Source organism: Lissotriton vulgaris, chromosome 6, assembly GCF_964263255.1.
Source record: "Lissotriton vulgaris chromosome 6, aLisVul1.2, whole genome shotgun sequence".
In the NCBI taxonomy this organism is placed as follows: domain Eukaryota; kingdom Metazoa; phylum Chordata; class Amphibia; order Caudata; family Salamandridae; genus Lissotriton; species Lissotriton vulgaris.
In genome coordinates this window covers 754,633,619-754,648,781 of record NC_141694.1, presented here as the reverse complement: position 1 = coordinate 754,648,781, position 15,163 = coordinate 754,633,619, and the positions used below count along the sequence as shown (strand labels likewise).

Genomic DNA, 15,163 nt, shown 5'->3' with positions numbered 1-15,163 from the left:
CTGTATAATTCATCACAGATACAAAGTGGCAGCAATATAGGACCAGCGGGCCCATGAAAGTAATTTATACCATACACAGTTGCCAACACAAGTTTCTCTTGGTTGCCAATTCACCTTGGATTTCAAAGTTAAACTGTAGCTTCAAGTCGTGAAGTCCAGTAAACAAATGGTAGGCAGATGGTATGTACAGCCAGTGAGGTTTGTTTGGGTGTAGGGGTACAATTATGACATGTCCGTATCATAGGTAAAAAAAAATTGTCAAATGTGGATTGTTTAAATGCAATTGAAATAATTTCCTGGATTAAGTGCAAGAATGAAAACAAGTACAGTAATGTATATGGAAACATAAAACTGTACACATTTCTGTGGAACTCAACACACCTCATTCCTCTGTGCTGCCAAGTACAAATGCGAGCCTCAATACATGTTGATCAAATGAGGATGTGCCATTGAAAGTCATGGTAATGAGGAAAGGATGCTAAAATTGTTACATTTATTAACCTCTTGAATATATATTTCACTGCACTCCGTCCCCCATCAATAAATATCTAAGAAAATCTCACACTTCTTTCATTTTATTCATTCACTAGATATAAAAAAAAAAGGAAGCCGCGGTGAACAGTCAGTGAAGTTCGAAAATTAAAACCCTCTGTTCTGTTATGGCAAATTAAAGGGGCATATTTACAATAACTGGTGCATCCCTGCAAATCAGCAGGGATGCGCCAGTTATTGTGCGCCGCAGCTCCGCCATCATGGATGCGCCGCATTGTAAATGCGGCGCACCATGGTGCAAAAACGTGACACATTGCTGGAGTTGCGTCGCAAGCGCGACGCAGCTCCAGCAATGCTGTGGGGGCCCTATCAGGTTAATGCTGTGTCAATCCTTACGCCTGCTTCAGGCAGGCGCAGGGTTTTGACGCAGCATGAGCCTAAAAGTGACTGAGTGAAATCTTGTAGATTTTACTCAGCCACTTTTAGGAGGCGTTCCTGCGCCGGAACGCCTCCCCCTGCGCAGGAATGCCTACATGTGGCGCAGGGCTTTACATCTTCCAGATGCATCACGTTGTAAGTACCCCCGCACCATGGAGCACGATTTGTGCCACCGCTGCATCACAAAAGTGACGCAACGGCGGCGTAAATGATGCGCAAGGGGCTTGTAAATCTGCCCCAAAGTCTTTATTTCAGGTTCCTTTGTCCTTGTGTCCCAGACTAAGGGGTCTATTAGGATGGCGGGCCGGCAGATCGCCCCAGACAGGCCGGCAGTAGCCACCGCTGGCCCGGCGGGGCGATCCGCCCGCTATCCTTCAATGATTGACCCCCGCCACTTTAGGATGGCTGGGGGTCCGCGACGGACGGGAAGACCGTCTGCCCCTTTTCCGCCGGTCGACACGTCGACCGGGCAGAAAACTGCCACAATATGGTGGCGGTGTCTGTAAGACACCACCAACCATATCAGGATGCCGGCGAAGAGCAGCCTTTCCATGGTGGCAACGAGGCATGCAGTCCTTGCTGTTGGGGGCCCGTAGCGGGCCTCCAGGATGTTGGGGGGGTGGAGGGTGCACATGGGGAGTACCATTTGCATGGACAAGGTGGCAGGCACCGCGCAGTGCCTCTCACCTTGTGCATGCACAATGCTGGGAATGGGGGATGCCACGGTGGCAGTGGCATCCTAATTGGAGGTGTGGGACCGCTGCACCCCTGGCGGATTGTCGCGCATACCGTTACGGTGAAGTCTGCCCGCCATCGTAATGGTACCCTAAGTGTTCTTACATACTTCATGCTACTGAGCAGTAACAGTGTGTGATTCATTTTTTGGGACATTCCAGTAGAGAATAAATAAATTTGATCCCTAAACGAGTTTGTTGGAAAATGGTCCTTTCTGAAGTGCTAATGTGCATGTGCTCTCTCCTCTCTTCTAAACATGGTAACATTGGCTCATACCCAATTTGCATATTAACTGTACGTATACGTCCCTAGTAAAGTTCACTACATGTGCCCAGGGCCTGTAAATTAAATGCTACTAGTGGGCCTTTGTTGTGCCACCCACTTAAGCAGCCACTTAAACATGTCTCAGGCCTCCAACTGCAGCGCCTGTTTGTACAATTTTTAGGGCCATGTCGACGTGGCATTTAACACCCCTAGCGGAGGCTTAAATTCCACTTTTATAACATCCAGGTCACCCTTAAGGTAGGCCCTTGGTAGCCCATAGGGCAGGGTTCTGTGTAATCAAAAGGTAAGACATATACTTTTAAGTGTTACGTTTCCTGGTAGTGAAAACTCCCAAACTTGTTTTATACTACTGTGAAGCCTAGCCCTCTCATAGGTTAACATTGGGGATTCCTTATTACATTTAATAAGCTGTAATTCCTAATAGAGAGAAGGTAGTTCTATCATGTTTAGCACCTATGGAATGGTAATGGTAAAACCTCTTTAATGGCAAAGTTGGATTTATTGTTACTATTTTGAAAATTCCACTTTTATAAAGTTAGGCATTTACCTGTTCTTAGCCATTTGGTGTCTTCTGTCTCTAATAACTGGCTGGGTGACTGCTGGTCTTTGCGTATTACTGCAAGGCAGCCATACACAAAGGGAAGTTGGGTGTAACTTGATGAGGGAGGAGCTGGGCACCACCTCACACTTGAATAGGCTGTGTCCTGTCCACAGACAAGGGGCTGCATACCCCCCTGTAGTGAGCCTAGAGCCAGGGCAGGAAGGGAGGTCCTCTGTGCACTCCAAAGCCTTCTTTGAAGTCACCCCCACTTCAAAGGCACAACTGGGTATAAATACTGGGTCTCTAACCCCACCAACTCAGTTCACAACTGGACCTGAAACCACTCTACCAGGAAGAACTGTTGGGGTGAAGGGCAGCCATTCTGCTGGACTGCTGCTCAGGAAGACTGCTACCTTGCTGTTTTGCACTGCTGCCTGCCGCTCTCTCTGCCTGGGTAAAGACTGGACCTCCATCGATTGAACCCAGAGTGACTCCAAAGGCTAGCAGACTAACCTCCTGTTTTGAAGATTCAGCGATATAGCAGTCTTTCACCGTGCTCCTGCACCTGGCTAATTGGAAGTGGAGCCAGGTCCTTGCTCCAGCGGGACCGACGCATCCTTTGCTGCGAGAGCAGAATCGACATATTGCCACCATTGCAAGCAGGACGTGTGCATCACACTCAGAACTGGCACATCACCATAGGAACCACTGCATGGGAACCACTGCATCGCTGCCACTGCAGAGAGTCGATTGATGCATCTCTTCCATTGCAAGGAGCATCCTGGCACATCTCAGAACCAGTGCATCATCATCGTTACATGGAGGAAATCGATGCATCATCTTGACTGTGGGATCAACACCCAACCATTGCTGAGCTGAACTTTTGTTCAGCGAACCTTGAGCGGTCTCTGTATGTAGCCCATGATTCATTGTGGTTGGCATAGACGTTTGACTTTCTCCCTGTCCAGCACAATTAGATACAACAAATTGGAGCTTATTGCTTCTAAGCGCTAGTTTCACATTTAATCCTCAAAAAGTCATATCTTGACTTCTACTTGTTGGATTTTTTGTCATTTTAGTCTTGCTTTATTTATAAAAACGAATTCTGTTTTTCTAACCTGGGATGGAGTATTTTCGTGAGGTTTCTACTGTGTCACTGTTTGAAGTGTTGCACAAATTCTTTGCACATAGCCTCCTACGTTAAGCCAGACTGCTTTGTCCCAAGCTACCAGTGGGCGCGCACAGGATAATTTAGGATGTGTAGTGACTTAACTTGACAAGGATGGTATTTCCTGCTTGGACAGGGTGCATACCTCTGCCAACCAGAAATCCAATTTCTTACAGTGTTCTAACCCCAAAATGTAAGTTAATTTCAAAAGCTAGAAAAAAGCTGATGAGAGACAACACACAGAATCAACAGGCTATAGTATACACCAAGCACAGTTCAGTCTTCAGATGTTGATTGCAAGTCATATTTTTCAAAAGTTCTTTGGGTACATATGGAAAACAGCCAACGCGTTTCACCCTTCACAAGGGCTTCTTCAGGGCAATATAAGGTAACCAGATTTGTGTATTAGTGTGTTGGTACCAGCAATGAGTGAAGTCGCAGAACGTCCCAGTCGATGGACATAGACTTCACAAATGAGACCTAAAGCCAATGGTAAGTACCCTTATGTCCTCAGTCCAGATCAAGATGTACGTTGCCTTCAAATGGCGAAGAAATACCTCTTTGGGGCAATTGGTAAGTCTCCAGTCTAATTCGTAAAAGTACTATTGTTATCTTTGCGCAGAGTTCCGAAATGGCCTGTGTCTGGCAGCAGCTGCGGTGAACTTTGCTTTGTGCATACTAAAACCTGTTGATTCTGTGTGTTGCCTCTCATCAGCTTTTTTTCTAGAATGTATCTGTGGTCATGTGGCAGCTGACCATTTGAGGTGGGCAATACAAGCTTAGTTTACTTTCTGTGACTAGCCTAGGTGGTGCAGTTGTCTTTCACCCTGCTGCCTTTTTGCCGTTGTTGATATTCATTTCAAAGCTCAATGTTCACATAGTCAAAGTGATCAGAGTCCAAACCTAAGGACAGTTGTTAATACCATGATCCAGTTATCGCTGCGAGGCCTTCGGGTGGTTATGCGCTATATAAATGGAATTTTCAATTCAATTCAATTCAATTCAGTTAGCCCAAAACAAAAATGTATTCTTATGTACTAACTACAAGGCAACAGTTTAAAGGGCTCCATATTCATAGTCATAGTCATAAGACAGCACCACACCAGCACACCATGGTTTGGGGAACGGCTTCTCCCTTCCTCATGGTTTCACTGGAGCGTCGGTAAGGCACGTCGAACTCAAAGAACATTAACCACATTACTGTTGGAAGAATATGAATGTAATCAAATCAGGCAAAGTACAACATAATCACGTTGATTGGCAATTTTATTTGCTAAAACAATCAGAATATATTTTCTTCAATGGTTACAGAGATGATTTCCACCTAAACATTACACTAGTGAGTGTTTCTGGTATTCAGGGAAATCCCGTTGCAGGCAATACATGCACCACAGTTTTCCCAGCAAATAATTGCTCATGGCCTCCATTTCCTTTGTATATTGGTTGTCCTGGCTCATCCCATTGTCTACACTCATCTCTTCTTAATAGCCTTTAAGTTCAAAGTCTTCCAGGAAGCTCTGAAACCTCTATACCACCACCTTTCAACTTTGGCCATTAAACTGCGTTAAGAGGAACGAGCAAAAATAGTGTAGATTAGAGCAGTGCAGTGATCACATGCTCTCTTTTTGTTGGTGCTTACCAATTCTTCAATTGGGGATACTTATCATCCCTACTAGATTATGTTTGCTGTATTTTCGTTGCTCCCACAAAGCAAGCTAAGGATGCCAACTTCATGGTAGCCTCCGATTTCAAATTGCTTCACATTTTCAGAGCATTTTAACACTTTCAATGTTATGTGTTTTTAATACATGTATACTTTATCAATCTGCTAATAGAAATGTTTTTTCTAAGCAGTCGAGCACCCCCTAAGAATGGGGTGCAGACCCCCAGTGGTCCGGTGACCCCAGGTTAGGAACTCTACACTAGAGTTCATTGTCAAAAATGAAAAAGGCCTTTCTGTAAAACATATGCATTCCGGGTACAAATGTAAAATTCAAAGTAGAATAAGTTAGAAAAAAATGTAAATATGACTTTGAAATGATTTCATTCCACTCATGTAGATACGGCTTGATCAAATTCAATTTTGCTCATGTAAAACGTACTTTCAGGTAACTGATTTAATAAACTTTTAGATTCTCTAAGGCACTTATTTGGGGGCATATTATCAAGCACGGCGTTCAAATTATCACCATTTTAGCGGCAAAGCGGTGATAATGGGCTTGATAATAAGCCCTGGAGAATTCCAATAGAAGCGCATGTTCACACCAGAACATGGACTTCTATTGGAATTCTCAAGGGCATATTATCAAGCCCATTACCTCCTCGTTAGTCTTCCTCGCCACATGACTTAACATAGTGAGCTTCAGCTCCACGACAGAACCCTCCAAAGTAAAAAAAGCCTCCCATCCCCTCCCAACATGGCCGACCAGTCACCCCTGACCTCTATAAGAGGCGGGCCGGCCCAACCAACAGTCTGTTTTTTTTTTGTTCTGCGCGATTCTCTCCAGAGGCGCTGTACAGGTAGGTTGTGCCTGCTCTAGCTGGTACATGGGTTTTGGGTTGGAGGTCCTGCCTTAGCGGACCCTGGGACCTGGGACTCCAATTCCTCCCCCCTCTTCCTTCCCCCGGTCCTGTGGGGCCGGTTAGGTGCTGCTTTAGCACACCATGGGTGTACAGGGGGAGGGGGGGGGCGGCCGGGGATGTGGTGTGTATTTTCCTTGGTTCCCGGTCGTTTTTTTCATATGGGCCCTCGCCCTTTTCGGGCTCTGGTGTCCTGCACTGGTGCCCCTGTTGTTACAGGGCTCCGGTGTCCTTGCATGGGGCGGCCGCCTTTTCAGTATATTTATTGGAGCGGGTCCGCCCTCCTCGTTTTACCCGTCTTTGCGCCGGGATGCCTTGAATGAACAGACGCGCGTCCCTAAAAGCCGGCCGCGTCTGTTTGTTTATTTTGCGCATTCGGTGTGCAGCCCTCGGTCTGCGAGGGAGTTCTGCTAAGTGCACTTTCTCCCGGGCGGGAGCCGTTGTTGGGTCGGTTCTGGCTCTACTACTTCTCGGCTTTCCTGATATGGGCGCGCGGGCAGCTGTTCTGCCCGGTCTCGAACCGGGTTTCTTCTCGTGCACGGCGGACATGGTTTTCCCTTACATGGGGCTTACCGTCTGCCGTCTGCCGGTCCTGTGTTTGTTTCACGGCGCTGGACGCTGCCGTCTGCCCTGGGGTTTTCTGTACTTCCACCCGCGATGATGCGCTGGGATTGGCCCCGGGCGCTTCCCGCCCCTTGTGGGCGGGGTTTTGCGCCAGGTGCTGCTGGTTCAGTGCTTTTCGGCATGGGCTATTTATTCGCCGGCGTCCTGGGTGTCCTTGTGTTTCCCATTGTCTCCCCCTTGGGATCTCCCCCTAGTTCTGCGGGCCCTTCAGGGTCCCCCTTTTGAGCCCCTGGCCTCGGTGGATCTGAGGTTTCTCACTTTTAAAGTGGTTTTCCTGGTGGCCATTGTGTCTGCAGGTCGGATGGGCGAGCTTGGTTCGTTCCTTCGCTCTCCTCCCTTCTTGCGGGTTTTGCCTGACAGACTGGTTCTACGTCATGACCCCCGTTTTCTTCCCAAGGTTCCTTCCTTGGTGAACCGGTCTCGGGAGGTGTCATTGCCTTCTTTCCCTCCCGACTCGGAGCTTTCCCTGTCCTTGCTGGATGTTCGGCGTGCTGTTTTGATTTACCTTGAGCGCACGTCTTCCCTTTCCCAGTGTGATAGCCTGTTCGTTACGTTTGGTCCCGTTCACTCTGGCCACAAGCCCTCTCTTTCCACCTTGAGTCGCTGGCTTAAGCAGGCTATCCTCCTTTCCTATGCTTCGCTGGGTTCGGTTGTGCCGGTGGGGGTCCAGGGTCGTTCCACTAGGAGTGTGTCTGTCTCCTGGGCCTCCTTCAAGGGTGTCTCCACTGAGGAGATTTGTCGGGCGGCAACGTGGTCGTCCCCCCACATGTTCATGGAACATTATCGTATTGTCTTGGGTGGTTCTGTTCCTGAGTGCTTCGCTGGGGCCGTTCTGAGTGCTGGAGCTGTGGCTCCTTGATGGCCTTTTGTTTTTTGTCTTGATTCAGGTTTCCTGTTATTCCTGTTTTCTTTTCTTTTGTACTGATTAAACCTTGTGTTGGTTTTCTACTTCACCGTGTGGTGTTGTTTTTTCTTGTGGTCAATGAAGCCTTTTGGCTTGGGTATTTGCTCACTATGTTAAGTCATGTGGCGAGGAAGACTAACGAGGAGGTAATGCCCCTGTTACTTACCGGTAATCTTCATTACTCCGAGTATAGTCTTCCTCGCCACATGAGTTCCCTCCCCCCCTCCCTGTCTGGCTATCGGCTTAATTTTTGCTTGGTGGTTCAGACTGTTGGTTGGGCCGGCCCGCCTCTTATAGAGGTCAGGGGTGACTGGTCGGCCATGTTGGGAGGGGATGGGAGGCTTTTTTTACTTTGGAGGGTTCTGTCGTGGAGCTGAAGCTCACTATGTTAAGTCATGTGGCGAGGAAGACTATACTCGGAGTAATGAAGATTACCGGTAAGTAACCGGGGCATTATCGCATCTTTAGCGGCAGTTTTCTGCCGCTAAACCAGCGATACTTTTTAACGCTGTTCTTGATAATATGCCCCTTGGTGTTTAATGGAAGAAGGGGATACCTTCCTTCTCAAGGTGCAAAATTCAACACTGGATTCAGAGAATGTTTGTAAGCTCGTTATATGTTGAAAGCAACATTTTGCAATCCCTGTTTCAGGCCTGAGAAGCCAAGGCAACTCTTCTCCCTGGTTTCAGAGAATCTTGCTTTAGGTTTCTATCCTGATGTACATACACAGCTAAGCCAAGTGTATCCATTAGATGCTTTAAACCATGAGAAGCAGCCTTAATGGTAGCTGAGCCTGATAAACCTAAGGAGCTGCACCTTCCTTTTGCACTCCTCATTGTTGCAGATTACAACTTCGCCCATCTTCTTCATCACAGTCCTTACCCATGAGTATTTCGGCACTGGGACAGAAATGTAGGACGACTAGACATTACAGTTCTACCTTTGAGATGAGAGTTTATCACAAAAAGACATTTCTGTATGTGTTGAGATATATTTGGCCTTCAAGTAATTACAATTGTTGGTAATTGTCTTGAAAGAGATTCACATAACTTTCAAATTACTACCCCACACATACATTCCACTAACTCAACCAATGCACTCATAGACACACATTTGACTCGCCAAGAAGGGTCCTGCATTCACGAACATGCTGTACTAATCTATAGATTATTGTATGTACTAAGCAACACATACACAAATTAATGTACTATTTTCACCCCATTGGAGTAGCTCACACCTTTCTGTATTCACATGTGAGTGCACACAACTCATGCACTCTGCACATACTTTTATCTGATACATTGCCCTTACATTGATTGCAAAGCACTTCACTCACACATATTCTAATTACACATACACATCACATATATGTGCATATACACGTTACTGGTCTATACACACTCCACTCATGCTTTAGCTATTTATTTACCTAACTGAGGCACTTAGCCCACTCATTCAAGCACATAAACACGCTCCCACCACATTTAGGTGCTTGACTAATTAGTACGTAACCCTTCAGCACTCCATTCACAAACATACATAGAAAAAACATCCACTATGGTTTACATATAGACCCACTTTAATCGAACTTGCACACCACATGCACAGAATGTAGCAATACACAATCTTTAAGTTCCAACACACCCCACTAACTTAAACTTGACAGGCTTCTGTCACACACAGCATATTAACTCACACTCCACTCTTATGCTCAGTCTCTCACACTCACTTTATCAGCAGGTAGACACTCCACCCACCCAGTCTAACCGTCAACTCAAATAATTCATTAACCCACGCAAACCAACTGTAAACATACACACACGCAGTAAACCAATGCTCTCGCACATACATTCCACTGACCCAAACAATTCACTCATTTATACACATTCAACTCCACAAGAAGGATCCTGCACTCACAAACATTGTATAAATGAATGTACTATTTTTTCCCCACTGGTGTAGCTCATATGTTTGTTTATTCACACATGTGGGTGCACACAACTCATGCATTCTACACACACATTTCTCGGATGTGTTACACTTAAACTCACTCCATTCAAATCACTTCTATCTCACACATATTCAAATTACACATACACATTACATATATGCACAGACACACTCTACTGGTCTATATGCACACCACTCAAGCTTTATCTATTTATTGACCTAACAAAGGCACTCAGCCCACTCCACCAAACTCATATACACACGTAACACACACTCATGCACCATATTTACATGCTTGACTAATTAGTACTCAACCCTATAGCACTCCATCCAAAAACGCTCATACATAAAAAAACATATACTATAGTTTACATACAGACCCACTTTATTCAAACTTGCACACCACCTACACACAATCTAGCAATGCACAAACTTTACATTCCCATAAAATCTACTAACTCAAACTCGACAGCCTTTAGTCACACACAGTATAATTAGTCACATTCCAATCGTATGCTCACTCCTTTCATACTCACTTTATTAGCATGTGCACACATCACTCACTCACTCAAATCGTCTATTCATATAATTCATTAGCTTGTGCAAGCCCCCCATAAACCCACACAAAGGCAATAAACCAATAAACTCTCATGTCCTTGCAGCATATAAGTGCACTCTGCGCTCACAGTGTCAAGTAGCAAGCACACTTTTACTATAATCACATCCCCACCACAGCATTGCTCTCACCTATACACAACTCACTCAATCCACTCATATGCACTGCACCCATACATATTCAATTCAACCTCTCTACACTCGGATATTTCTCTCATGAAGACACTGCCATAAACTATAACATTAGAGTCCTTATGAGCAATGCAATCAATCGAATTGTAATTTGTGTTTAAAAGAAATACACATTGTGTAATGTTACGTGCATTTTTATACTGCTTTACAGGCATTCGTATGGTATTTTAATGTTTCAAGATCTGGCTGATATTCTCTTTAACTTGAGCCAAAGAGGTCTGTTGACATTAAATGTGGTTGTGTTGTGTATTGCATATTGTATATCGATTGTCAAGTTTATAATATGCTAAATTGTTTTTTAGAAATTGAATATATGGGATATGGTTCTACTAGGTCCTTGGGTGGATGTGTGTGCACATTTGTGTTGCATTTTGTGCCTAAAAAAGTTCCCCTTTCCTTTACTCTGCTGATGATCAGCACTGTTAATTGCTTTAATTAGGGTGGCTATTCACTATGAACACATATTTTCTGAAAATGTAACATTACCCAAGCAAAAGACTGCGCATGAGCATATGGTAGTGGGCTTCTGCTGGGACCTACAGTCCTGTAGTGCACTTTGGCACCATAAAAGTCCTTCCTTTACATCTGTTAGCACAATCATAGGTCTGCTGTCAAGTATCTATGTAATCTTTATATATGTTAGCACACATATTGGTCTACTGTCAGATACATATACAACAGAAATGGAAAAGGGACTGACACAAGTTTCTGTGTGCTTCAATCAGGCTGCTAGGAAAGCATTAAACTCAGCAATGTATGCCATACGTCTACATCACTACATATTTTAATGAATCCTTTTTTCTTTTTAGTTTTCAGGTTTGTACCTCTTGTCCTTCTTCACCATCATTGTTGGGCTGGTCCTGTACTCATCCACATCAACGTACATCGCCCAGGATCCCAGGGTATACAAGCAGTTCCGCAACCCGTCTGGACCTGTAGTAGACTTACCGGCCTCTGGCCAGCTCGAACCATCAGTAACATACACCAGCCTAGGCCAGGAAACAGAAGAGGAACCCCGCGTCCGAGTTGCCTAAGCCAAGGCTTTACAACCCACTGAGGATTCAGTGGAGTTTTTTCTTATATGTCCATTATCTCTGTATTGTGCAAAGAGAAAGGTATTTACCAGGTGCAGCTATGCCATGTGACAAGGACTGATAGCAAACTAATTCTACTTGGAGAACAAAATGAAAGATATCTCACTGGATGCATACTCGCAAACAGTGAACCAGGACGATGCAGAATGGGGAATGTTCTACCGTCCGCTATGCTGTACCGAAACATGTTGATATTTAAATCAACTATGAATCACCAAGCCTCGAAGTTTATGTTAAGTTGCTTAAATTAGATGTTAAAATCACCTCGAAATTTGGGTTTGCACTCGACATAGTGTTTGTTGCACTGTGGGTATGTTAATGATGAAGTTAGCTACAATGCACATCACCGTCAAGCCAAAGTGAGAGGAACGGATAAAACATAGCGCCTCGAATCTGTATTTCAGGAAGGAATGGCTGGCAACAATCATGTATAAAACCAAGTTTAAGAATGTGTTTCACTGCCAAAATGCAAAGTTGTATGATCAAATTATAATTATGTACATTTTCTAAAGTGTCCAAGTTCATGTGCTAAAAACATTGCATTTTGATGGAAGGAGCAATTGAGTGTGAGTGTCACTAAAAGGTGGGGAAATTGATCTATTTTCTTACTGACCCATAAGGAATTTCATGTTATTGCAGTCATTAATTGTGGGAAATTATTTTGTGATATTAATTGTATTCTAGTCTCCTAAAACAAAGCCTAGTGGTGTTTCATGTTCTTATGTGCTTTGTAAAAAAAAATTGACTGTTATACTCTGCACTGTTAAATCCTTACCTAGCCGCCGGCCTTTCGACAGAAACAAGACGTTTTTGCAGTTTTATATAGCGCTTTTCATGACTACTAGTTACATCACACAAGGTCACATTAATGTGTTTTTAGGCACGGGGATATTAGATGATTTGTCCAGAATCACAGAACGTTGCGCGGCGCCGAGACTCCAACCTGGATTTCCAATTCCCAGTTCCAAAATCGGCGGCCCAGGAATCAGCCGTTCGCATCTTCCCTCTCTTTACGCATTGCAGAAATTTCTCACACGACCCTACGCAACACACAGCAGACAAGGACAATGCAGGCACCCGAGATTTAAGGCCTGCTCTTGCATTTATTTAGCGTTATTTGAAGTGCGTGTTATTTCTTCCTCCACTTTATTCCCTGTGATTCAAAATGTTTTCTCGAACTTGCTATCAGGAAGGTCTGGTTAATGAGTGCGAAGTAAATAATTAGGGTGCCCTCTCCCCAGCGGTCTTTCTTTGTACTCCTAGATGCGTGTTTTTATCGGTTAATAAGCAATTGGGTGTCGTGGGCACTACTGCAATCAAGGACTGTTACCCCCTTGACACGGGTTGGGTTGTAAAAGTGAAACGTAACTGAGGTGCAGTGTGTCATTCACACACCTAGGCTCCAAAGCCTCAGCACCTCCTGCAATAAAGACTCGCCCCTCCACGTCATTTCCGTTTTAAGAAACTAAACTTCAGCTGGTTCCAGCTTAGAATGTGTCCACCATGTTGCACAGGTCTTGAAATACATGTGTACTATGAAGAAGAAGACAGGAATATGGAGGCAGCTACTGCACCTCAGCCAACCAATAGAATAATACCTTTCTCTGACCATTTTGTTTTACGTATTTGTAAAAATTTCTCAAAGCTGCCACTTACTTTATTCTATGGTTACATTCCTCCATTTTGCAAACATTTATTTTGCCTCAAATTTGTATTTATGTTGTCAACCATTTTTGTCATCTTTTAGTGTTTGTGTTGTTACCAATTTTTCTTCCAAGACACTAATCTGTACGCGTTTACTTAGTGCAATGGCGTCGGCTTGGACGTTGTCTAAAAAGGACTGCTATACACAAACAAAGGGAGAGTTAGAGGGGATATTTGAGCTGGGGCCACCCTCCAAAGCCTGACATATGAAAACAAAACACAGGACCCAGCCTCCACACAGCAAGAGGCTGGGTCCTTTGTTTTGTTTTCATAAGAAGGACTGCAACAATGATGGTTCAAAGGGGGGGGGGGGGGGCACATATGATTTTTAATTATTCTAAAAAAATATCCCCCATGACTGCACTAAAGGAACTAGCTTGTGACTGTTCAGATATGCACTGTGCATCTGTAAGAACAGCAATCGTGTATTTTGCTCACACAAGACTTTTGTTGCCACTCCAAATGTATTGTCCAGAGGCCACATATACCAGAGTGAAACAGACTTATGGGGCTCCGGGCAAGACATTTTAGGGCCCTTTGTTCAAAACAACATTGAATTTTATTACTAATTTTCTGCTAATTGAAGCCCGCATGATGCCATAACAAACTTTCAAAAACAGGTCATCACGCCAAAAAACTGTTGAAATATGTATGTTTTTCAAGATGATCGTGGGCAAAGAGAAACATAGTGATGGAGGTAGGCATAAAGACAAGGAGATGGTGAGACTTAAAGGAGAGACAGAAAGAGAGAAAGTTCACTTTCTCAAGGGGGGGGGGGGACCTTAGAAGCGGGCGGCTGTGGGCAATTTCCCACTTTGACCATGCCTTAAAACATCTCCGGACCCACTGAGACATTCATACACCCACTCAGAAACTCATGTACCCACTCTAAGCCCAGAGCTAATTGTCCTTCACATGGCTCTAGTTTCCTGTTTACGTCCCACATGGAGACTAGCAACCGAAGTGTTGGCACCCGCGTGTCTGCACCACTCACACATAGAAGGCCACAACTGCACATATTTCCCTTCCTGGGTGTATCACTCTTCCAGGAAGCATGTGTCCAGACTTAAGAGCAAAGAAATAACATTTTGCATCAGTTAGTCAGTGCCTATGTTGTTTTTGTATAATGTCAACTGGTGCAAATGTTGGTGCCAACTTTTCAAGCACTAGTCCTAGGTACCTAATCTGCCCAAAGCAATGTGATAGATACAGCTCCAGCAGAAGGTAAATCTGCTCTAATAACCGATAAAAACCGATGCATTTTCAGATGCAAGACAAAGACCTGGACTAGTATTAAATGTTGCCTATCATTCAACCCTTAAACAGCTGCCAGTTTAAAAAAATCAAACTTTGCTGACCAAGCAATTCTGTATTTTGCACCACTGTGTCATCTGAAACTGCAAGGTCTTCATGTACAGTTTAGTTTAGATATTGCTAATGTGTGCTATTAACATTTGAAAAGTGTGTAGTCTTGTTTTTTTTAACCATTTTATCCTCGGCGCTAGCTATGAATATATATCTTACCCCATGGGTAGGATTCTATCATTAAACTAGTTTAACTAACAAAGCACACTAGTTTTGACACTGCAAACTGTGACGCAACTGTCTGAACTGGAATAAAGGGACCCCTGCACCAATGGAAGGAAAGCCCTTCTCTGTTTTGATATTTGCATGCTCTTACAGTATATGGACTGGATGTGGCAATGTACCGCCTGTATAATGTTTTCCAATAAAATATAAAGGAATTATGCTAGCTCCGCGTGCTTTTTGATGCTTGCTCAATCGATTTCACTATTTCATTCCCTCATCCAGAGCAGGACCAATAGGGCAGCCAGATGACT

General features: G+C 44.3%; 1 protein-coding gene across 1 annotated transcript in view; it reads left to right on the top strand.

Moving 5' to 3' along the window:
• The window catches only part of SLC35F1 (solute carrier family 35 member F1), a 955,166-nt gene extending 941,537 nt beyond the window's left edge, over positions 1-13,629 (top strand). The window contains exon 8 of the mRNA XM_086926736.1: positions 11,334-13,629. Within this exon, the coding sequence (XP_086782862.1) occupies positions 11,334-11,558 (225 nt within the window). The 3' untranslated portion in view covers positions 11,559-13,629. The remainder of the gene's footprint in view (positions 1-11,333) is intronic.
• Positions 13,630-15,163: the final 1,534 nt, after the last annotated feature.